Source organism: Chamaea fasciata, unplaced genomic scaffold (genome assembly GCF_029207755.1).
Source record: "Chamaea fasciata isolate MVZ Bird 193981 ecotype frontalis unplaced genomic scaffold, bChaFas1.0.hap1 SCAF_5, whole genome shotgun sequence".
NCBI lineage: Eukaryota > Metazoa > Chordata > Aves > Passeriformes > Sylviidae > Chamaea > Chamaea fasciata.
In genome coordinates, this window is record NW_027094090.1 from 71,372,589 (window position 1) to 71,398,240 (window position 25,652).

Sequence of the window (25,652 nt, forward strand, 5' to 3'; positions counted from 1 at the left end):
AGTAAGCAGGTAGGAGAAGAGGTACCAAGAGGATCCATTAGCTTGTGTTTGCATGGAAAGGGATAACTCCATGATGCACAGGGAAGAAAAAAACAACTCCCCCAGAATTTTGGGCTGGCAGGCAATTCCCTGGAATAAAAAATGTTGCCCGTGGTCACTGGGAAGGGAGGGCAATAAGCAGAGGGTGCTGTGGCTGACATTCCTGGCATTGACACTACAGCAGGTGAAAAAAAATCTGGTGCATCTGCCTCGGGTATAACAATTGCACTGCAAGCTGAAAATGGGAGCTCCAGGACTGCCAAGGGGATTTAAACTCCTGTCCCTTTATAAAGTGCTTGTGCCGGACAATGCAGGCAGGGATGGTAATGAACAGATGGGAACAATTCAGTGTCCCAGGCCTCTAATTCTAGTCCTCACCGAGTTGGTTTAACACTTTTGACTTTATAAATTGAGTACAGTAAATAAATTACAGTCCTTGCCATCAGTAAAAGATTATTTCTTGGCACATGTTTATTGATGTTTGCCAAGTCAAATTTTAAAATATAGGTGGCATGACTTCTACTTCTCTGGAGATTGTTTTATACTCTGTTAATTTTGCTGTCTTGGAACCTTTCCCAGTATGTCACAGGCACTGTGCTGTGTTCATTTTTTTTTTTTATTTTAAAAAATACAAAAGTGTTTCTTGTCCAAATAAACATTAATTTTTTTTCTTTTCACTATTTTCACATTCTTCAGGTATTTACTAGTGTCAATCTCCCTAAAGTAAGGCTGTAGCTTACCTATGTGTATTATGTACATTATTATTTGTCTCAGGAATGCATGAAATCTGTGTCATGCTCAACATCCTGTTGCTCTGAAAACTGCTTCTTGGTGGCATTTTGTTTTGCTTCCTTGAAAAATGCCTTACTGTATACTGCTTTAACATGTTGGTGCTGTGTGAATTTTTTACCTTTGAGATTTTTCGATAACTTGGGACATTAACAGAACAAAAAGCAAAGAATTGTGTTTTGCAAATTGAGTTGTCCTTGGTCCTGCGTAGCTGGGTGTCAGAAACTTGTCTCAGGGACTCCTGCTTTTGCTTTACAGAACTTCTGTAACAAAGAAATGTGGGTAAAAAGAACCATGCTGCTTCCTGGAGTGGAACACCAAAACAGTGATTAGAGCTGTATCAATGATACCTCTGACTTTTCTTCCAGATCACAGAGGGTGATATGTTTACATTCCTCAGCAGACGGAAGAATTTCTCATGGGATGTTTGCCTAAGTTTGTGCTGCACAATCATGTTAATGATAGTTCACAATATGTTTGCTTCAGGTGGTTCTCATGTAAAAATCCAGCTTGCTCAAAACCAATTACTGAAACTAATGCTTAAAAAATTCTTAATGCATAGTTTTATTGAAAAACAAAACTCTACATAAATTTTTTTCTCAAAAAGTGACTGTAAGAAAAGCAGTCGTCTTTGGAACTGCAAAGGGATGTACTGATCTGAAGATAATTTAGGAAATGTTTTCCTTGAAGCTTCCCACATCCATCTCTTTTTAAGTGAAGGCACAAGGTTTTCAGTTTTCTTTAATGACTTTTGAAACATCATTTAGTAGAAAAACAGCTCTAGGTTGCATAAGCAATAATAATCTTGCATATAAAAGTACTTTAAGATTTCTTTGTATTTAAAAAAAAAGAAGTGAAAGTAAGTTTTTATATCCAAATATTCAAACAAATTGGTATTGAGATGCTCCCTCTATGTTTCCCACCAAGGATATAATGAAAACTTTTTGAGAATTATTTAGTAAGTTGTTATTATTGTACTTTCGAATAAAAGAGCTGGCTAGCACTTAAACTTCTACCACTTTGATAAGTCATAGCTGTTTAAGCCCATCATAACGCTTGGCAAGAGTTCTTCCTATGAGTTTGGTCAAATTTACTGGAATCCAGGGGATCTTCACTCTTTTTGCAGCAGGGAATTTGTCCTGTGCTTTTGGGTTACCATCCACAGGAAGCTAAGATTGAAACTGTCCTCCTCGCACAGAGTTAGCTACTTACAAGGGGAGGGTTTTTCTCTGCTGCTGCTCTGTTCATGAAGGCATTACCACACTTTGTGATCCAGCTCCCTGCTCCTTTTATCCTGGCTCAGGCACATTTTGCATTCCTACAGGGAATTCCACAGGCAGCCAGGGCAGGTCCCACTCTGAGCTGTAGCCATCAGAGATCTTGGCCTGAGAAATACATCAATAATAACATTTGAAGATGATTTCCTTTGGGTTGTATTCCACTATAGTCTTGCTTGTTTACTTTCTTTTGACACAGACCTTCTGCGGCAAAAAAGGGCTGTGATTTTTAGAAGTTAGATTTCTCCATCAGTTCATTAGGTTCGTGCTTAATTCAGCCTGCACATAAGGCACTTGCAAAAGGTGATTTCCAGTGGCATGCATTGAAGTGGGCATCCCTTTTCCAAAGGCTGTCAGTGGCAGTTAAACTTCTCCTTTTTGGCTTTGAAAGCATCCCCACTTTGAGCTGTTCAAGCTTGTGATGTTTTGTGTGTAAGGCTAGGGTGCATCTAAACAATGATTCCTTTATTCAGGTTAAAGCATTGTTCCAGCAGGTGCTGGAGATTCAGACAGGAAGTCTTGCATTAATTCCAACAAAAACTTGATTTTTTTCAGATATCCTTTTCTTTTTCAGAAGCCTAGTTAATTCAAGCACAAATTATATCTAAATGCAAAGGCACAGCTTACTGAGAAGTGTTGTGGATTGGAATAAATTTCAATGTCTATTTTTCCAAGGTTAAATAGCATTGTTTCCATATAAGCATACATAATAGCTGTCTTGCAGTTTGAAGAGATCATAACACTTCTCATCTACTGCTATTATTGTTGGAGGTTTTTACACAAAAGTACTCAGTAGGGTCCCATCCTTGGGGAGGAAATTCCCTCACTGCAGAGTTAGATTGCATCAATTTTGCATGATACCTGTGAAGATTAAATTAAGTTTTACAGGAGAAAATTCTCATGGAAGAGCATTTTGAAATTAATTTTGCCACTTGTATCTTGGTCTTTAGTGAGTTTTCTTTGGGACCTAAAGAGGCTGGAGTTAATAAAATAAGATCAAATGATAGCTTGGCTTAGCAACCCCAAATCCTCTGTGCACTTTTCCAGAGGTGAAAAACTGGTGTCAAGAAAAAGACTGGACAACTTATGTACAAGTCATACCACTAAGAACTCCTCATATTTAAGCAAAGGATTAACTGGTTTTTGTCCCCTCCCTTTGCACGTGCTGTCCTTCAGTGTTTCAGCAGGAGTAGGGTACAATCTGTCAGAATTCATGTTCCTCCTCCCACTGCGACTGAGGAAACTCATGATGTGACTTGCAGACTGAGCTCCCTGAGCCTTGCCCTTGCAGCCCCATGGTCTCCTGGCTGCCAGCCTGGCACTTGGGACTTTGCTGCTCCAGGCTGGGGCTGTGTTTGGCAGGAAAGCTCAAATCAGTGCAACTGAGCATAACTAAAGCGGTGACAAGCGCGTCCCTCTCACACAGAGGTTTCTCCACCGATGAACAGGAGGCAGCTCTGGAGTGGAAGCTGCCATCTGCTTCACCTCAGTGTGGCACGAGGCCAGGGCTAAAAATCCTACAGTTCCTTAAGTGAAACTGCCACACAAGATAACCCCTTGGAGGAAGGAGAGGGCTGAGCACTCTCTCTCTGCGTGTCCTCACATGCCCCTGGCCGCAGAGCATCCTGCAGCCTTTTGCTGCGGTTCATCACACACGGGTGCTGCCCTGCAGTCAGCCACGCACATCCCATCAGGGACACCACGTCCTGCTTTGGGAATGTGGAAGCTGGTGCTGCACAGCCAGGTTGGGAGGAGGCAGCTCCTCCTCCCACTGGAGCTGCTCCTGGGGCTGTTTGTAGGGGGCTCTTGCACCCACCTGGGCACACCCCACTGCCAGCTGTGGTCACAACTGGGAGCAGCCACACTTCAGCAGCAACAACAAACACTTCCTCACTGGTAACCTGCTCTCCTGTTTTTGAGTTTCTGTGCTGTCATGGGCCTTGCAGAACAGGTTCCCAGGACAGCCAGTTGTCAGGCTGGTGGCTGACACCACAGCCCACGGTGTGGCTTGTGGAGAGCTCTGCTGTGTGCTGCTGTGGGCTGGCCAGGATCTGGCAGATGTGCCTTTCCTCTCCAGGACTGCCCTTCCACAGCAAGGGCCCTTCTCCTCACCTGCCAGCAGCTGCTGTATCACAACTAAATTGGACAAGGCATGATGGCAAATGCTGTGACAGGCACTGGAGCTCAGGTTGGAAAAGCTGCAGAAGACTGTTTTCATGGGAGTGCTGAAGTCTTTTATGGTGATATTCATCTCTCCTGACTTTTTGTTGTCAAAATCCAATCTTGGCTGTCCAGCTTTTCACAGCCACAGCTGGAGTTCATTCCATCTCCTGCCTAAAGTAAGTATCTAGAATAGATCAAGGAACCCATGCCTTTGGAAATACTTCTTTTTCCTCCTCTGACTACAAGGCAAACCTGACTGAGTGGCTCATCTGGATGTGTCTGCACTGAATCCACGTGGTGCTGCCTTGTAAGTGGATATTTCCATCTATATTCAAGGATCACAAAAAATATTGTGACCGCTGTAGATAAACTTCTGTGTATTCAGCTTTAGAATACATTTCTTGTGAGTGTCTCATCTTGGGAACAGTGTTTCAGAGCAGACAGACAATGAACTTGCTGGGGCCTTTCCTTGCCAGACATAACTTTTTCCACCTGGTTGCAGACTGTGAGCAAGAATAAATCGGGAGCCCATTGCTAATGTTCATACATTTTTTCTTGCTAACTTTGCAGTATTGTAGTGGTTAAAAGCAGTCTAAATACAGGTTGCAGTATGTGTAAATTTGGCATTTTCAGATGATGCAAAATCCGCTTCATTCTAATGATATTCCGGTAAATTCATCTAAGCTTTTAAAAGATTTTAAAAAATTAAAATAATTAAGGTATTAAGAAGTGGGCAAAGAAAACTGTTCTTCACCTGAGTAAAAGTATGCAAATGAGAATCAATTTATCTGAAGAATAGGTTTGATGGATTTCCCACATTCTGAACTCTTTTAAGAGACAGTGAGTTTGAACATGTACATTGTTCCCTTGCTTTAAAACTAAATTAATTAAACAAGAAGTCAGAATTTAAATAGTAATGCAGGAATGCTGCATTAAAATGCTCATAGAAAATAACATTTTGTTCTGTTGCAAATATTCTTATGAAATGATAGAAATATAAGCTGGGTTTTGATTTGCTCACTGAAAGCAAATATAGAGCATATAGCCCTGCTGGTAAAACAGAAAAATTGAAACTTTAAATTAAGACCCATAATTAATCAATAAATAAATAATGATCACAGTAAGATGTGTAAAATTCTATCTAGCTAAGTCCAATAACAAGTGCAAATAAAATGTCAGGTAAAATGATTGTCTGCAGTTAACCTGCAAGCTTCAGGGGACAGTGAGAGCTTGCATATTTATGTGCTTAGCAAGTTTATAATTTCTTTTAGCTTTCATAATTTATTTTTTTTTTTACTGCTGACTAAATGTTATCATTCCATATATTTGAATTAATTTAGTCTTTAGCAAATCCCTTAATGCATTTTCATACGAAAGAAGATAATCAAGGCTTTCCATGCAAACCTCTACACTGGGGTTGTGACACAGAGGGCTCATACCAGAAACTGGCAGATCTCCATGAGCTGTTCAGGCCCTTTCAGGAGCTCAGCCACCCCTTGGTATCTCTCCTGACCCTCCTCCAAGGCACCAAGAAGTGAAAGCTAGGAGGCTGTAGGTGCCTGGAAAAGCTGAGCCGGCATTCTCAGGGCTCTTGTGCCTGAGCTGAGCCCACCCCAAGGCTGTTGGGTGGATGGTAGGGAGTTCCCTTTGAGAGGTGGTTAATGCAGCTCCAACGTTTAGACATTATGGTTAAAAAAAAAAAAAAAAGAAAAAAAAAAGAAAAAAGAAAAGAAAGAGTGAAGAAAACAAGTTGTTCCACCCGGGAGAGGCTGGCACCACTGGCAGGTAGGCTGCCAAAGCAGTGACAGCACCAGAGACCTGCCTTCCTCTGCACAGCTTTTGTATCGGTGATTGTGGGAAAGTTTTGCAATCACCATAAGAAGGAAATCCAAGGTTTAAAAAAACATGTGGTGAAGTGCTCCACTTCTTGGGGCAGGCAGTGCTCTGGCTGTGACGTTGAGTTGGCCCCAAGCCTGGAAGCCCGTGGGCACAGGAAAGAAACAGCCTGACACCGCTCTGACACAAAGTAAGTGCTCTCTCTGCCTCTCGCTGTCTCTCCACACCCTCCCTCCCTGCTCCTTTCCATTTGTTAGTTAATCGGTTTGTTTGTTTACTTGTGAGCTGCCAGTGCAGCCAGTCCGCACATCTCCTTTTCACTAAACTTGAAAGACTTTATGTAAAGTGCAAAGGTACCATTCTGCAAAATCAATTTTACTTTTTTTTTTTTAAGGATAAGCACTGTTGGGAGCAGAGTATTCTATCCATCCATAGAGAAACTATCCATTACCCCTAATTAATAAATTAAACCTTTTTATTATTTTTCTTCCTTCATTTAATTTTCAATACCACTGGTGTCAATGATCACTGGGTTGCCAAAGTTCAGATTCTCATAGAGTGGTTATGGAAAATGTAATTGCTCGATTAGGTGTAAGAGGAGTGTTTCTACAGTTTGACATTTTCTATGAGTTTCAGGTGGGTTATTATTCTGGCACCATGAATAAAATTTTATATTTAAAATTAAATATATTGAGAACCATGTCACTGATTTAGATACTGTTTATTTAACAGAGTCAGATGTTTCAAAAAAGTTAATCATCAGCAAAATACAAATCAATAAAGAATGTATTTGCTTTAGAGAACTCGTGTCTTCCAAATCCTATCCTGTAAAGACTGAGGTAAGTCTGACTTACCATATTTTAATTACCTGTGGCTTACTTTTAATTTTTTTTTCAGGAGCTGTTGAAGATGGTTTAAGGAAGGTTAAGTCCCTTTACAAATTTCATGTGTGCCTTAGTCTGAAATATACTTGTTTGCTTTTCATAGTCCCCTCCTTCTGGAGGAGGATTTGGAACTAAAATCTACAAAATTCAAGTTGGAGTGCCTATGAGGCATTAAATCTCTTTATAAAGAGACATTAGTGCCTATTTTCAGTTGTTAGGGGTAACCTTTAGGGGATTATTGGGTTTCTAAGCATGTTGTCCTTTCTGGCACAGGTAGGCATTTCTCAGGGAATCCAGGTAACCCTGGGCATCTTCCTTGGGAGAGCTGAACTCTTCAGTGGAACTGGGTGATGTTTGTGGGTTATCCTGGGACCCTGCCACATCCCCACAACCCCGGTGTCAAAAATCTCCCACAACACTTAGGTGGGCTCCACTGATGGGTCAGCTGGCCTCAGGGGCCTGCAGGAGGGAAGCCTTGAAAGTTCCCATGTGACTGAAACAGCGTGGGATGTTTAAGATTCCAGAGTCTTGGGGGGAAAAGGTTACAGGCCAATTTCTTGTCATATATTCCTCTCTACTCCTTTAATATATGTGCAAATGTGTATTGGAGCTAACTAGTTGATTTTGGTACTATTACATCAGTTTTCCAACAGACAAACGTGGCAACAGTTTTTTTACTAATTATCTTGATATTAGCTGCTTTCCCCTGATCAGCCTAATATACACCAGCCAACATATTTAAGATGACTCCTTAAATCAGAGCCAACTTTTAAATTAAAAAGTTTATCAGTCTTATTGAAATATCTACATTTATCATCTGTCCTGCAGGGAGCTTGTGAAGGCTTGCAGACTTACAGACAGTCATTATTTGTTTCTTTTAATCTGTGCTCTCTTTTCCTCTTAGTATCTCTTTACCTACCATAATGCTTACGCTATTTTCTCCTCTGTCATCATTTGTGGTCTGATTCTACAAACAGTTATGCAATAAATAATGTTACTCATTCAAATGCTGACAGAATGGTAGCGTTCACTAAGAAAATCCTCAGAAATATAATGGCAGAATCCTACTGGATCATACCATTTCATTTCATCTGGAACAGTGATCAAAAATGGATATCTCAGAAAGAATTGGTTCAAATGTGGTGAAGATGTTTTTTTCTGACAAACTGTCCTAACCTCCAGCTGCCTGGGGACTTTCCTTTTCCACAAAGATTTCTAAAAATCTTCGGCGAGTTACCATCAATCTTTTGCCATTTATCCAGGAAAGTCCTGAAGCCTTTTAGAAATCAAGATGTCACCAATCAGGTGCACTAGTCCTTAATTAGTTACAGTAGTTACTTTGAACACTCTTTAACATCCTTCCTGAGAAAAGATGTCAATGTGCAGATATCTCAAGTACTGTCTCACCACTGAGTATATCTGAAAAACATTGGAACCTGCAATTCTTATGCCAATGATAGTTAAAGATAGCAATATTTTTCAAACAGGAAGTCCTACATATCAGACCTGGAGAAGAAAAACCATGGACAGACCAATCACTGCTGGCCAGCTTAAAGAAAAATCGCTGTTCCAGGACAGTGATGGCAGAGCAGTTCCTGCCAAGACTGTGTGCCATAACTGTTCAAAGCTAAAGGTATGGAAGAGCCCTCTCCACGTATTTTCTCTGGAACACTGAACTGCCATTTGAAGTCCTATCAAAGTTCAGTTAGTTATGTGTGACACTGTTTGATACTATATGAGTTGGGAAAAATTATCTGGGCTGCATCCACACGGCGATGGAAGGGATTTGGGCAGCAGGGGAGGGAGGGAATTCTGCCTTTCTGCTCTTCTCTGCTGAAGCTCCACCTGCAGAGCTGCCTCCAGCTCTGGGGTCCCAGCACAGGAAGGACATGCAGCTTCTGGAGCCAGTCCAGAGAAGGGACACGAAGGGGATCAGAGGGATGGAGCAGCTCTGATGGAAGGAAAGGCTGAGAGAAGAGAAGGCTCAGGGGTGACCACATTGTGGCCTTCAAGTACCTGGAGGAGCCAACAAGAAAGATGAAGAGAGAGTATTGACAAGGGCCTGGAGTGACAGGACGAGGGGGAATGTCTTCAAAGTGACAGAGAATGGGTTTAGATTTGATAATAAGAGGAAATTCTTTGTTATGAGGGTGGTGATGCCCTGGCACAGGCTGCCCAGAGAAGCTGTGGCTGCCCCATCCCTGGAAGTGTCCAAGGCCAGTTTGGATGGGGCTCTGACCTGCCTGGTGTAGTGGAAAGTGTCTCTCCCCATAGCAGGGGGTGGGACAAGATGTTCCTTCCAACCCAAACCATTCTGATTCTATGGTTGTGGTTCCAAGCACACGGAAGTCAATAAATGTGCTCAGAAGTTAAAAAATGAGGTCATATTTCATTAACAACTAATTTAGAGGTGTGCTATAGTCACAGTGGTATTTGCAGATACATCTTTTTATTCATGGTTTTTAGAACAGGAGGAGAGGTAATAAGATTTACTGTGACACAAGTACAACATTAGGCTTCAAGTTTTCCCTAAGGAAGGAAACAGCTGAACCAATATGTATTAGAAAGTTAGAAGGTTCATACCATCAATGTCAATTTTCTTTTTCTTTGAAGTAGCAGAGTTTTTGGAGGCCACCCTGAAAAAGAAAGTAAAATCTTTTTAAAGGATAACAATAGGAAGATTCTCCTCCCAGAGAATTAGAAAATGATTTTTGTGCTTCTTGAGTGGGCTGCTCAGGCATCCACCTGTAAAGCAAAAATTGTTACTTTGCAAACTCAACTATTTTCTCTTTTCAGATATTTCTTGGAGCTCTAGCTTTTTCCTTTTTTGCCAAAGGATTTTCTGGAAGCTACATGAAGAGCATGTCCAGTCAAATCGAAAGGAGATTCGAAATCTCATCATCGATTGTTGGCATTATTGACGGCAGCTTTGAGATAGGTATATGTATTTTCTTTGAAAGTGGATAAGTGCTTCTTTGTAAGCTTTCACTCCCAAAATAAATCTATTTTTTTTTCTGCTGGCTCTCTCTCCTGTTGATGCAGGTAACTTAATGGTGATGGTGTTGGTGAGCTACCTTGGACCACGAGTTCATCGGCCAAAAATAATTGCTGTTGGGTGTCTCATCATGTCCGTAGGAGCTTTTCTGTCAGTGATGCCTCAGTTCCTAATGGGACGGTAAATATGGAGAGTTTTCACCTTATGCACTAACTGAACTTGATCATATGAAGTGTTTTTTAAAGCGTGCATCTGAGTTAAAAGCTTGACAGTAGTAGTTTCTTCCAGCTGTTCCAACAGGAAAATGGGTGGATTTTTAAAATATTAACTTTCTGAATTCCTATCTGAAAGCTTACCTCTTGCTACAGGTAAGCAGGAGAGAAACCTCAGATTTCTACAGAACTTATACATAACTAAGGGTAAAGTGGGCTGAATTTTTCACCTGGGATGGATATATAAAAATATATATGTATATTTATTTATTTATTTTTAAACTGTGCTCCCTTTTTTATATTTAAGTGAACTTTAATTAGATCTTGATAGAAAAGGTTTCTTTCTCCATGGAGCTACTCACAATGAGCTCTTTAAAATGCTGAAGATTTTAATCTAAACTTGGGGAGAATTAAAAATCTTGTTACCCCATTCACATTTAAGCTATAACACATAATTGTGAGTCACAGGTCATATCTTTCCAATCCTTTGGCATCCTTGCATCTGCCACAAAGGTAAGAAAGAGGTGCCATTATGGAAAAACATCAGCCCTGTTGTATGTAGATAGATGTGGATGAGTTCTGTCTCTCTCCTGCAGTCTTAAGAATGACCTCTGGAAGCAGATTTGTTGCTCTTTAGCTCAGGAAAATATTTGGGTTAGAATCATCAGAACATTTGAAAATGGTGTGAAGATACCTATTTTTTTTAAGCAAAGCACTGGAAATGGGCCTCCCCTCCACTTTGTGTGTGTGAAGGAGGGATGAACATATGTGAACACAAGGCTCAGACATGCTTCCTGCAAAGCAAAGTCCTTCGTGTGTCAGTTGTATTTCACACAGTTGTTTTCCAGTTACAATTATGAAAGGATAACTGTTAGTGTGGACAACTCCTCCACGAGTGTGTCAGCTTGCTCCCCAGCAGAGTCTGAGGGCCCTCCAGTCACAGATGCTACAGAATCACTCAGCACAATGATAAATGCTGGTAAGATAAAGCTCTGATGCTGGATTCCCTTCTTCTACTTGTCCTCTTTTATACTAGAAAGCAGTAAAGCCCCTGCTAGAAACCATGATATATATAAACCCACCTATAATGATTGTCAAACCCCATATTTTATGTTATTTTACTGTTGCTGTAAAGCATTTTCAGAATTGTGTTCACAGAAATATAAATGTTTATGGCCTGCAGGATGTGAGAAAACAACAAATTCCTACCTGTGGCTCTTTGTGCTGGTGGGGAACCTTCTGCGTGGAATTGGGGAAGCACCAATTATGCCACTGGGAGTTTCATATATTGATGATTTTTCTAAAGAGGAAAACTCAGCATTTTATATAGGTAATGTAAAAACGAGTGATTTTCATTCTAGACATTCTGTTCTTTAATATTTCTATAGTCAAGGAAATACTCAACAGAAAAAATTATCTGGATAGTTTTGAGTTGTACAGAGACAAAAAAACCCCAAACAGTGCAAAAGAGCTCTCATATTTATTTTCTAGGAATAACTCCAGGATGGTCTTTTTGCTTTTCCTGAGGAGCTTCTGTGATGAAGAGAAGCATAATTAAATACTCATTTCCCCTAAGTGTAAAGTCATATCTGTCTTACCTGACATATAATCTTCAGTACCACATCTTCAGAGACCCAGATTCTTCCTAATCAGTATTTCACAGATAAGGGAACGTGAGGCTCTGTAATGTAGTCACAACTAATTACAGAAATGTGAATTTGTTTCAGGAATTCTTATCTGACTTTTTGAATTGTACATGCAGCACACTTCTACTTAAAAGCTTTTTAAAGTCTATATTTGCTGAAGAAAAAACAACACCTTGCCAAGGTGGTGTAACAAATACTTTCCTATTGGGGTTCTGATCTTGTTTTGACAGCACATAGCCTATTGCCCAAGACAGAGAGACTTACACCCAAGTGAATTAATTGGTTGGCAAACTGATTTAATGGCATGGGGTGTTTGTGTGGCTGAGGGAGTTCAAGAACTGTGGCCTGAAATCAGTTTGGTGAAAATGAGCTGGTCAAAAAGATACTAAGACAGTTTCAGGAAGAGCTCAGTATGTAATGCTACAGCCATAGCCAATGTCTTCATTTGGGAATGAGGAAATCTGCAGGTTGAAGAAAACGGAAATATTGTGGAGTTAGCTGTCAAAAACAAGTATTCCACTCAGCAGTTATCCAAAACATTTGTAATCGCCTCTGAGCTTCTGATTAAAGATATTTTAAAAAGTTTAGCTGTATTTTTTTTCTTGTCAGAATCTAATCTGGGAGAGATTGAGACAGGTTGGGGACTACTGGGCAAGTGAAATCAAAAATATAAAGTAAAATATGGAGAATGGCATGGATTCAGCCAAAATGGAAATTGGTTTATGCAAAAGAAATACTTTACAGTTTATTAATATATTTCATTTTTAGATGCAGAATAGTAGTTTTCAGTCACTTATTCCATTTTGGTGGACTGAACCACTTTGCAAAAAAAGTGAATGTTGAAACAGTCTTTTCCATAGAACAGAAATTTCTTTTCTTGGCTAACTTTAATTATTTTCTATTATCTTATTTTTTATCATCTGGCTGAATTAATTTATAATCACTGTTTTTGTAAAATACTAGCATTAAAAATTTGTCCTATAATAAAAAAAACCAGTCAAGCCTTACTGATGAATTTTGAGCATTAATCTCATTAATTTGATCCTGAACAAGAAGTCTCAGCTTTGTCTCTCCTTTTTCCTTTGTCCTTTGATGTTTTGTTGAGGAAGAATGTAAGTTTATTTGAGGCAGAGACAGCATTTTCTTAATAGAATGAATTAAAATCATTTTGGTAGAGTTGTGGTGACAGCAACAATACTGGAGTTGCCATGGGATGGAACAGAAAATTAAGCATATTTGTTAAGGTGTAACAATTTATTACAGAATCTTTCTGAGTGATAAGTTGAGGAATCACTATAGTCAGAGGAGAGTTTGCAAAACCAGCTCTCAGGAGGAAAATCTCTGCAGTAGAACACAATAGGATTTACAGAGCACTGTGCTGGATGTGGGCAAGAGCTTACAGGCATTTGGAAAAGAATTCCTTCTTTTCTAATGGAATGAAGCCTTCTGCAACTTCAAGGTGTCAGTTCCGCACTAGAATTCAGGAATCCAAATTACTGTACTGTATTTTGGTCCTGTTACCTCCACATCACTAAACTTCAGCAGAACAACACGAGTGGCAGGGGAATGTGAGAACCTATGCTTGAATTATTTTGAAGATATTTCTTTTTATTTTATTTTGATTGCCGGTAGTGGTCACCAAAATCAAATCCTGCTGTATCTACACGTCCAGTCAGCAAAACACAGTGCATCTTCCTGGGTTTCTGGTAGCCCTCACACCTTATTCATTGTGTCCTGGGACATCCCACCTCCTGATCTACACCACAGCTATGGTTAGGGCAGCTTGCGCCTAACTGTTCATGCTGCTCAGGATATTCCATAATGCCCTGTGCCCCTCTCCTGCCTGCTCCTTCCTCCCTCATTTCCTTGCCCTCCAGAGAGGAAGGCTTGTTTTGTCCATGCAGTGGTTTTGTTTTGATCAGCCTCCCTTCTCTTCCAGGCCTGGTGAGATCCTCAGGCATGTTTGGGCCCACGCTGGGCTTCCTGCTTGGCTCCTTCTGTGCCAGTCTCTGGGTTGACATCGGCGTCGTGGACATCGGTGAGGGACCGTGAGGTGACACGATGGTGGAATCACCATCCCTGGATGTGTTTAAAAGAAGACTGGATGTGGCACTGGGTGCCATGGTTTAGTTGAGGTGTTAGGGCATGGGTTGGACTTGATGATCTTGAAGGTCTCTTCCAACCGACACATTCCGTGATTCTGTGAGAAGCCAGAAGGTGTCTGGGTGTAGGAACCTCCATGCCAAGAAGGACCTTCCCAGTTCACTGCCCCAAAAATCAGGAGTTCTCTAGAGAGTTTTTCCTGCTCAAAACCTGAGATTTTAATGTGTCGTAGTGTGGTTGGAATAGCCCTTGAAAAAGACCCCTACCCCCACTGCATCTTTTTTATTCTTGCACACACACTTGTTACACCCTTGCTGTGCAGCTGAGAGCGAATGATTGAATAAAGGGCTATTGCCGGGTTGAGGGAACAATGAAAGGCTCACGGATACTTTCAACACTGAACAAAAAGTTTGTTTTCTTAAAAAGCATGCAGCAAAGATTGGATCAAAACTCATTTTATTGTTCAAATCACTTAAAAGTCTCTAATCCCAGGAAAAAAGTTGAGGAAATCTGGGGAAAAATTGTAGCGTTTGGGGATGGAGAAGGAGGGGACTCTGGGAAATTGAGAAAGGGAAGGGTTTATTGGTTGTGGTAAAGGATCCTTTTGCTCATTCCCCCAGAGAGTATTGTAGGATTCTGGCAAGAAAATGCTGCCATGGGCCTAAATGGACACATTTGTATTTGACTGCATGGGACTGATTCTCTTCCAGGAGTGGGTCATTCGCAGCTTACCCAGAGAAGCTGTGGCTGCCCCATCCCTGGAAGTGTCCAAGGCCAGGTTGGATGGGGCTGGGAGCAACCTGGGATAGTGGAAGGTGTCCCTGCCCATGGCAAGGGGGTTGGAGTGAGGTGATCTTTAAGGTCCTTTCCAAAATTAACTATTCTATGATTCTATGATTTGAAACAAGCTGCATTTCAATTCTTCCCATGGGACATAGATCACCTCTGTTTGGTTTTTAATTATATATGTGAGGATATGCAGAAATGTACAGTAATCTATAATAATTTCTCTGCATAATATTTAACCTGTTTTCCTGTCTTTCTGGATTTTATAGATGCCATCAGCATAAATCCTAAGGACACCCGTTGGGTTGGTGCCTGGTGGCTTGGATTGCTTATCTGTGGAGCAGTCAACTTCATTGCTTCATTGCCTTTCTGGTTTTTGCCCTATTCCTTACCAAAAGAAGGAGGGAATGAGAACTTGAAGATTAGCCACTTGTCTGTTCAAGAAGATCCCTGTAAAATAGAACCCCCAGCTCAGCCACAGTTAAAGTTCTCAGAGGCAGTAAAAGGTGAAAGATTATTGCCCAAATGTTTTCCTATGAATTCTGTGTCATGGATTCATTGTGAGCTGAGCATGGACTCGCACAGCCTTCAGCAAAATGCACATTTCTGCAGTGCAAATTATCAACAAAAATGTCTTTAAATTTGACAAAAAATTGTGCTATTATAATTACATGCTAAGGGCGAGTTTCAGCCCTCTCCTGATGTCAGACAGGTGGAAAAAAACTTGTGCTGTTTCTCTAAAAACCAGAGATCCTCAGTTCACAGTAGTGAGATGATGTATTACAGCAACAATCCTATGATTGTAAAGAGAGAGTGGGGAAAACATCCCACTCTTCATTAATGACCAATCCATAGAGGGCAGGCTAGTTTCACTGAGGCAAATGTTTGGGAAGGAAACATGGAGCTCATTATGTCTACACTGGATGTTGGAGGGACTCCTCTGGATTTGGAACTCCTGTGTATGAACTCAGGGATGCTGAATTACTCTCATATAGGCCATACCAGATCCAACCAGCCATTGCTTTTTAAATATATTTTTATATTTTCCTTTTTCTTATTTTCTTAATATTTTAATTTTTTTATTATCAGAAATTTAATAATTTCTTATTAAAGGTTTTATTTGCATATATGTGCACAGCTACAAGCATATGTGTTTTGAACTCTCACCTTTTAGGCAGATGTGCCGAGAGCCAGACTACAGTCTTAATGCAGGTGTTTATGTTCACTTTATTTTAATGGATTTCAATATTCTAATCTAGGGTTCCAGAAATGATTCCCGACTTTTTGGGGGGGCCAGGTGCTTCTTTTCTCTAAACATCACCCTCATGTGGGGTTCTTGTGTGGTTGGTGAAGGTTCCTGCTTTAGGAACCAAATTTTACCCTTGGTAGAGGGTCTTAATGCTCTGTAAAGACATGAGAAGGTTTGTCGTGACCCCAAGCACCCCCAGAGAGGAGCCCTGTGCCACACACAGGATAATCCAGGATCCCTGATCCCCACCTCAGCATCCACTGTGCTCTTTGGCCCTGCTCCTCCTGTAAGTCATGTGTGGGCAGTGAGGAGAACTCTCACTTGAGCAAGCATGTGTTGTGTTAGGCATGGAATTTAACCTGCAATCAAAGTTAATTTCACTATCTAAAGGATGCCAAAACAACTCTTCTCTGTGTTTAGCAGGGTGTACAGCATATACCTCTCCATTGCAGATTTCCTGCCAGCACTCAGGAAGCTGTTTGGAAATCCAATTTTTGTGGTGTACATCTTCCTCACTATTCTGCAGTACAATTCCCTTGTTGGGATAATAACCTATGAGACAAAGTTTATGGAGCAGCAATTTAATGTGTCAGTGGCAAAAGCCATCTTTCTAATTGGTAGGTACCTGACTTCTTTCCAATTCCAGTCTCAAAAAGGAAGCTTTTATTTGTTATTTTGCCTTCTGTTTTAGCAGGAGCTTATGCAAACTCTTTTTGGTTAAAAAGAAATCATGTAGTGGTTTTCTAATTTTCTTACTGTATTTTGAAAATTGATGTTGATTTTAGTGTTTATTTTCCTACTGCTCCTAATTCAGTGAGCTAGAAAATTATAAAAACTGGGTGGAAGTTTTTTTGTAGGGAGATTTGGGTTATGTGTCTGTTTTCATGAGCAAAACCACACATCAGGCATCAGCTGCAACTAAGCAAAAAGTAATAGAAAAAAAAAAGTTTAATGAAATGTATTATTTTTTCTTTTCAGACTAATGTATTAGTATAAATGTTTTTTCATTTTGATTACTACTCCAAATTTTGTAAGCAATAAGAGACCGAAATATAAAAGTTTGAGTTACTTCATTAATTTCAAAGCACTTTTCCTATTTACCAGCTCCTTCAAAAATAAGTACTTTGTAGTGTTCTAGAAAAAAAAAAAAAAAGAAAAAGAAAAAAAAAATGCTGAAATTATATTAATATTACAGAGATTGAAATGGTTTCATAACCTGGAAGGTAAACCAGGCTATATGAGGTCATTGCAGAACTGAGATTGCATTACTTTAATCTGGAGACACAATGCCTTAGTCAGCTACAAATGTGGGAAGAATTTTTTTTTCCTATCTTTTTTTTCTGAACGCTGAGAAAATTTTACACAAATGACCAGGAAAACCAACCAACTGTAAAACCAGAGAAAGGCAAACCCCTCCCAATAACACCTTGTAAAACCTCTCTGTTCAGTAAGTATGTGTAAGGGCTGGTGTTTGCGAAATACTGAACAGATTAAATCCAAATGCAAATCATCTCATTATTCACTCTCAGATCAAAATGAAATCCAGTGCAAAACCAGATGCAACTTTCTTTTATATTTCATTTTGGAGACTTCTTTGTAGCTTTCATAAAGTTTTATGTTTTATTTCATATGAAGTGCATATGAGCTAAGACATTATAATTTACTCTAGTCTCTAACAGGCACCTGTATAGGTTTTATTATATCTGCATATAAATAGCAATATAGTAAAAATGCAGTGAATATTGAGGAGTTGAACTGTCTGAAGTCATAATATGGTTTGAAAGACAAAATAGGGATGTGAAATTACTAGAAGGTAATCTAAATCTTAGAACCTCAAAGAATCAGCCCCAAAATAGGTATCTGATATTTTGAAAATACTAGAACCAGATATTTATTCTGAAAGAGTCAATGCAAGTGAAAGCAGTTAGCATTTTTTTCTTATCCTCTATTTCCAGGTGTGGTACTTTTACCCGTCACAATCCTGGGGATGTTTCTAGGAGGCTTCCTGATCAAGAAATTCAAGCTTCACATAACTGAAATGGCCAAGTTTGCATGCATCACCTTCATAGTGGCATATTTGCTAAACCTGTTGTACTTCACATGCAGCTGTGGGGTGCTCCAGGTGGCTGGTCTGACAGCGCCCTACTCTGGGTTTGTATCCCCTCAGGTCTGGGGTGGTTGAGTCATTTGTCACAGCTGCATCTTTGGGAGTGATGCACAGAAGAAAAATCTTAGGTTTTGAGTCAGATTTGTCAGTCTGAAGTCATACCTAGAGCTGGGGATGGGAAAAATATGCCCATTTTATTTTCTGAATTTTCTTTAAACTAAACATTTCTTTTTTCTAAATTCTCTATTTCTTTTTCCTAAAATCTCTGTTACTGACAATATACCTATGTATTCTGGCAAATTGATATAAAAGATGGCATTTATTACAGGCAAATTAAATTTCTATATTCTCTTTCAAAGCCTTAATTCAAAGCTAGCCTTTTTCTGTTATGTGTTGGAAATGTCTTTCCCGTAGGCACTGCCTCCAGAAGTGACCATCACTAGAACAGTGGTTATGAGGCCACATGGAGGATTGCCAGCCCCCTGTGGTACCTGGAGTTGCCTCTAACCCTTTTATTAACCCATTTCTCATCTGGAAGGTGGAAAGTGTTCCTGGACTGGGTGCTGCAAACAGAGATTCCCCCTCCCTTACCAGGACCATGGGTCATGCCTCCTTGAGAACCTTTTCCAGACTCCAGCAGCCTGCCACAGTTGCCTACTATACAAATTTAACTTTGTCTGGTCCAAATTTCAAGGGATTTTAAAGGATTAAACTGAATCCAGCAGGACTTGCTGCATTTTTAGTTCAGACTGAAACTCAGCCCTGTGTTTTTTGAAACCGAGCCTATGCTCAGGGAAATATTTAAGTTATCTTGGTGAACCTGATGTCCAGTTCAACTCTGAGCTTAGTTTTTGCCCTGAAAATATTTCAGAGGTTTGTGCAGTGGAGATAACCCTGGCTGAGTGCAACATCTGATACTGTAGAGTGAATTAAAAATAAGCATAAGCAGCAAGAGAGCACATATTGAAAGGGCATTTACAGTTTCTCCAGGAGAACTGAGTCTGGAGAATTTAGCACATGTTAGGGTTGTTCCTGGTTAAGTGGCTCATTCAGTGTTTTACCTATTTAACACTTTATATTTTGAAGACAAGCAACAGCCTAATGAGGGCTAAATCCGTCAGTTATCTTTTGTTCTAAGAGACTTAGGGGCAGTGTAGCCCACTTAATGTGTGCTTTTGGCTGAAGGAAGGGAGAGGGCGGAAGAAAAGGCAAAATTTGAACTTTTTAACCTTTGTGATTAACTTCAAGGATGATTTGTAGATGGTGGGCTCCTAACACTTTCTAGAAACTGAGCACTGCTAACATGTGTTCAGAGTGTCCTGATAGAGTGATCTGAATCCAGTGAAAAAAATGCCAAGTACCTCTTGCTGTTTTGGTTTTAAGCAGTTTTACATCCCTACCTCTATCACCTGGATATGGTATGGTATCCTACTGCTGAGGAAAAGTATGGCTTTTTCTTGGCCATGTCTCTGTGATAAGAGATTTTGGGTATGATTTCCTTTTTCTTGGGGTGAGCTTTCAAATGCAAAAGTAATACCAGATATTCCTGCCCAGCCTTTTAATTTCCTTGCCTTTTCAGTGACAACCCATAGAAATGTTTGATGAAAAATCCCAAGAGAACTTCATTTTAGCTGAAATCACCTTAGTGTCCATATGACGACTTCACAGTGCATTGGGTGCAGATATCTGTCCTTTTTGATTACTTCACTTTCTCCATGTTTTTCCTGCCTACTCCCTAATATATATTTTTTACTGTAAAATTCCTCAAAATAATCCCTAATTTCTTTCTGTTGTCCTCTAGAATGAAGCATCTTTCATCCAGCAAGCACATCTACATGGCCAGCTGCAATGCTGAGTGCAGCTGCAAGGTGGACCAGTGGGACCCTGTCTGTGGGGAAAATGGGATCACTTACATGACAGCCTGCTTTGCAGGGTGTAAATCATCATCTGGGGCAGGAAGAAATATGGTAAATATCCAGGCAATAAGACAAGGAGCAATGGTTTTAAGTCAAAAGAGGGCTGCTTTAGACTAGATATAGGGAAGACATTTTTATCAGCAGCAAAGACATTTCCAGGACTTCAAATAATCCTACCTGAGCAAGACTATTAAAAACACTATGTTTGCAAAAGAATGTGCAAATTCTTTTATCTTCTGGCAGAAGCAGAATTGTCTTCATTGACAATACTGAAAAAGACAAGCAGCATTATCAGGCTTGTATTTATAACATCCCATCAATATTGTCTGGCTTCACTTCAGGAAAATTGACCTTCAAACACATGTTTCCTGCTAACTTCAAAGCTCACTATCAATCCAGCACCAAATGCTGTTTAATGATATAATGATATATATAATGATATCTATGCATGATTGCATATTTGTTCCACACCTCTATTTTTTTTTCTTGTTGTTGTTACGCATGTTGCTACCAATGGCTGGGTAGCAGTTCACATCTGATTTTGTTAGCTTTGACCCATTTTAAACATGAACAAAGCACCTTCTGTTCTAGCAGTGGCATGGCTGAAACTAGAATTCCAGTTGCTTTGTGTCTCTGGAGCAGCTCAGAGAGGCTGGAGCATATCAATGACCTGGCCATCAGTCTACAGAGATGATTACAGAAGTTTTTTCAGCATCAACAACAGCCTGGCTGGTATGGGGAGAGAAAAATCTAGCTGCTGAAAGGGTTATTTATTGCTGCTGAATTCTGAGTAAATAAATTCTTCTTCTCATCTTCTCCTTTCAGGTGTTTCACAATTGCAGCTGTGTGGAAGGACAAGGACTTGGGCTTGGCAATTCCTCTGCAGTTTTGGGACAATGCCAAAGAGAAAGCTGTACCAAAGCCTTTCCCTATTTTTTAGCATTACAGACAGCATGTGCATTTATTTTAGCCTTAGGAGGCACTCCTACATACATGATTATGTTTAGGTGAAATACTTTACCTTACCTTGACTGTAAAGCTTGGGGAAAGGGAAACAGAAAATGTTACCTATTATGTCATTCCTGCTGTGAGGAATGGCATGTGGATCAAATTGTGTACCTGAGTATTTGCCTGTGCTCTAAAATCCAGCTCTTTTCAGGGACAGAGTAAAATATCTTTCCAGAAATTAAATTCTAATTTGATGCTGAGTAAGTACTTTGGTGATGAAAGGGGGGCTATTATGCTGATCCTGAATGCTGGGTTTCAATTCTAGTGATAGGGATGTTTTTACCAGAGCATTGGACTTGAAATAAGATGCAATGCTAAGCCATAGCCAATGCCGTTCACAATATTCAGAGAAAAACAGGTACCTTTGTTAAACCTTGTGGCCTCACAATGTCTTCTGTGTTGGGAGAAGTCTGATACTTTCATATTTTTGGTCAGCTGAGAGGAGCAGAATTATAGCAGGAATTTTTTTTTTTTTTTAAATTTTCATTCCTTCAGTTGGAAAGCAGCACCACTATTTTACATTCAGAGGAAAAGACAATGTTCTGTGCCTGCCATGTAGAAGTGTCCTTATCCTCCTGCTCATGGGTGAATCACAATCACAGTGGTCAGCGCACGTGACAGAATGATTTGGCTAAGCTGCTGATTTCCTGCAATATTTCTAAGCACAGCGCACACCTGGGTTATGGACAAGACTCACTTTGCTGGCCAGTTTTCAGAACCCTAATATGTCTAATGGGAAGCCTTTGATGTTGATGCTGAGGAGACAACTTACTGGTGGTATAAACTCCAGTGCAGGGAGCAGGCTGGGCACACAAGGCTCCCTCCTGCCCCTGTGCCAGCTCAGTCTTCCCCTCTGGTTTTTGTCGATTCTTCCAGCTCACCTGATGGACACAGGCTGCTTTCCACTGGTAGGAATGAGATGCTTTTATGGCCAGGTCACTCACATACACTGGCTCTCTGTAAAAAGCTGGAGGCAGAGGTGGGTTTAATCTAACAAGGACTTCACACCTTTGTTCCCTCTGGTCATCACTGCACAGTGCAGCCCCTCATAAAGCCAGGCATCTGCTTGGACCTTAACTTATAGGCACAAACTGTCTTGTTTTGGTCAGTTAACTCTAATGTCCCTGTGCACTGGTCTCCCAAAAGTATTTACAACCCATTTTCCTTTGGTTCAAGATGAGTTTTTGTAGATTCTTCCCTCTATTTCAATGAGCATTCTTCTGTGGAAGGAGACTCTGTACCTGAGCTTTAACTTTGGGGGATGTTTTCAGTCAGGGTTTGAGTGGGCTGTGCTGGGTGAGCCACAGCACTCTTGCAGTGGGGCATGTGCGGATGCTCACAGCATGACTGTAGCTCTATTACTCTGCTCCTCAACATGCTGTTTTTGTTTCCTTTCCAGATCTGTTTCACCAGACCTGAAATCCTTTGCTATTGGGATAGAAACTTTGGGTGGTAGAATACTAGGTAAGACTTAATTTCTTTGTGGTTTTCAAGGGGGTAGCCAAAGAAGCCAAAGAGGTAGACCAAAGTTAGCCATTGCTATGCCCTTGCTCCAGAGAAGAACAAAACAAATTTTCCAAAATTTATCTTTGTAAGGAGGCTATACATTTCAAAACGTTTGCAAGAGCTTGCTACATATTTCCTGATATATATTTACATTATTAAGATTATCTCTTAATATTTTTCTCTCTACAGTGCAAATAAATTAGGCAAAGGAAGGAAATTTCATTTTACTTTTGAGTTTCTCTTTTTCTTTCTTTCTTTTTTTTTTTTTGTGTGGACACAACTACCTGAGCATGATCAGTCTACTTATCCTTAACACCCATCTTCCCTTTTGCTGACTATTATTCACTTAAAGCTCCCACGTACTTCGCCTATTATTTTGTTTCTTGAGTTTATCTGCAATAAACCATCATTTAAGTATTCAGACACGTAGTCTGCCCTGCCCCAAGCAAACCTTGCCTTATCTTCCCTTGTTTGCTGATTTTGAAATCTCTACCTTGCAGACAAGCCTAAGTAGTCATTTGGATCTCTTTTCCCATCTGCATATTATAGCTAAACACTGCAGAGGATCAATCTTCTACTTTCATAAGATAGTTCACAAAATTTTACACTCTTCCTCAAAGAGCTTACTGATGTTATTAAAACGTTGTCTGTCAAAAATAAATTCTTTCAGTACTACATAAATAGTATGCTTATTACCCAGGTTCTGTGGAGGAAGTGCTTGATTTCCTCCCTTTGCACTGCACTAATCACCTTTTAATGGCAAACTGTTGTGTAAGACGTAAATAGATACATCAATATACATTAATATTAATATGTCATGGCATGTAATTCCACACCAGGGATTGCAAAAGAAATGTTGGTTATATTATTTCTTTAAATAACAGAAGTTAAACTTCTAATAAAAACATCATTAAATGGAATTGCTAACATTTCCCTTGCTGGATATTATTAAGCTATAATCGTCCGTCATTTCAACTCCTTTTAAGTACTTGCATAAACATTTCCTCAGATCTCGTTCTCTCAAAGCTGGAACTGGATGTTTTGTCCCATTCTATGCAGGCATAATTCAAAAACCTTGAAATTCACTTCCTCATTTCTTTACATGACATTAAATGATGAGATCTCCATGACTGAGATCATGAAATGAGAATTTTCTTTGCAGGAGGACTCCCAGCCCCTATTTATTTTGGTGCCTTGATAGATGAGACGTGCTTGAAATGGGGGACAAAAAGCTGTGGGGGATCTGGATCCTGTCGAGTTTATGACACAAAAGAATTCAGGTAATCCTCATTAGGGTTTGGGAATTGGGGCAGCAAGGACCAAGGTGGACTTCCCTCATATCAACAGTCTATAGACTTACTAGGGCCTAACAGCACCACAACTCCTTATTGTGACTAGACCTTAATAGGTAAATGAGTCAAATAATTTTTATTCAATCTGACATCTAAAATTGCAGGGCACTGCCTTAAAGTCACGAGAATTAGTTCTTTTGTTGTAGCCTGCAGTGAAAAATTGAGTAAGTGCACTGATTAACTCCACGACACTTTGGCTTCGTGGGATGCTGAAAAACTGTGGAGTACGTGTAGCTCTGCAGATTCTCTCCCTCATCCCTCATTTTGCTTCCTATTGTATAAGACATCTCACAAAATCCACTTGGACTTTGTAGGGTACAAATGACTGGAGAACTGTGGCCAGGAGCACTGAGTGTGCCAGTGAGGAGCCGGGGAAGGACAGGGAGAATAAGCAAAAAGCCCCAGGTGCTGCAGCTCCTCTTTTTTCAGCTCTAACATAGAGTCTGCTGAATGACAGCACTCCCCAGACATTTTTGCTGCAAGTCTAAGACCTGATTAGAGCCTGTCTGGGGCTAAATATCATGAGGTCGTTTGCTTTCTGCCTTTTATTTCTTATTTTTAAATGTGAAACAATACCTGGCTGAGAATGGATGGTTTTGTCAAACTGCTCTTTATATCTTACTTGGTTCCATACAGAACTGTAGAGTTTTATTAATATAAATGGGTTTTTTTCCCCTTTTTTCCCGTAGGAATGTCTATCTTGGCCTCATTGCAGGACTACGGGCAGGATGCTGTCTCTTGTACATTGTGCTCACTGTTTTAATTATGAAACGCTTCAAACCAGATGGAAAAGAGATGACAGATTTTAAAAATGCAGAAAGATCAACCAGCAAAGAAGTAGATACTGCCAACAAAAGAGAAATTCTTCCTGGTTCAAGAACCTCAGAGGAGAGTGAGGAAACTTATATGTAAAAAATAAGCGAGGTCTTTTGTAACTTTGCTTATGCTTCAGTTTTTCTGAGCACAAAAGGAGTCTAATTACTGACTTCAACAACTAGTTTACATTTTGGGAGTTCAAAATTACTTTTGAACATCGGCTTTTTATTTGCTTTACCCTATCTTCCTCCTTTTCTCATCTGAAACAGCAATCAGTGGAAAAGGTGTTCAAAATTTTGGGGAGCTCTCCCATCCTCTTGCTCTCAGCCCCTTTCTAGACCAACTGTAGGACAAGCCAGAATTTTGCAAGTGTCATAAATTTGATTATGATTGAAGAATTTAGAAGAAGAAATCCACAATAAGCTGCTTTGACATTTTTCACTGAGTTTATTTCAAGTCCTCTTGCTCTGTTATTTAGTCCTACAGCTCCACGTGGCCAATTGAGTTTCACTTGGGCTTCTCTGGTGGCCTTTGCTGTAAGGTTCTTGACATGAGGTCTTTGTTGCAGACTTGTTCCCATGAGCCATGGCCAGGTGAGACCTCTGGGGCTGTCAGTGAGCACCCTCAGAACTCAAACTGCCCTACAACTCTGGGGTTAGGCTTGAAAATGTTAAACAGTCAAAGTGTGAATCAAATGAAGAAAGTGGTGTATTAATTTTTGCAGCACATCTCAGTAATGGGTTTGAGAAATACTACTCTAAACTGATGCAATAAAATGATAGGTGTTTAAGCTTCTTTGATTTTTTTTTTTTTTTTTTTGGCATTTGTTTGGAGGGAAGGGAGGGCATTTTTATCCTAAGGACCACTGTATTTGTACCACAGATATATAACAATTTCCTTCCTTGTTCAAGTAAACAATACAGTACTGAATACTTGAAAATTCACAGGCAACCTTGTCCAGAGAAAAG

The 25,652-nt window shown here is 40.1% G+C and overlaps 1 protein-coding gene across 1 annotated transcript; it reads left to right on the forward strand.

Moving 5' to 3' along the window:
• Positions 1-9,576: 9,576 nt before the first annotated feature.
• Positions 9,577-25,652, forward strand: LOC136290363 (solute carrier organic anion transporter family member 1C1-like). The gene is made up of 14 exons (XM_066184702.1): positions 9,577-9,636; positions 9,785-9,926; positions 10,031-10,163; positions 11,044-11,174; positions 11,379-11,525; positions 13,781-13,879; positions 15,000-15,236; positions 16,432-16,596; positions 17,935-18,130; positions 19,888-20,053; positions 20,828-21,009; positions 22,410-22,474; positions 23,679-23,796; positions 24,558-25,652. The coding sequence occupies exons 1-14, from the start codon at positions 9,577-9,579 to the stop codon at positions 24,778-24,780; spliced, it is 2,064 nt and encodes a 687-aa protein (XP_066040799.1). The 3' UTR covers positions 24,781-25,652.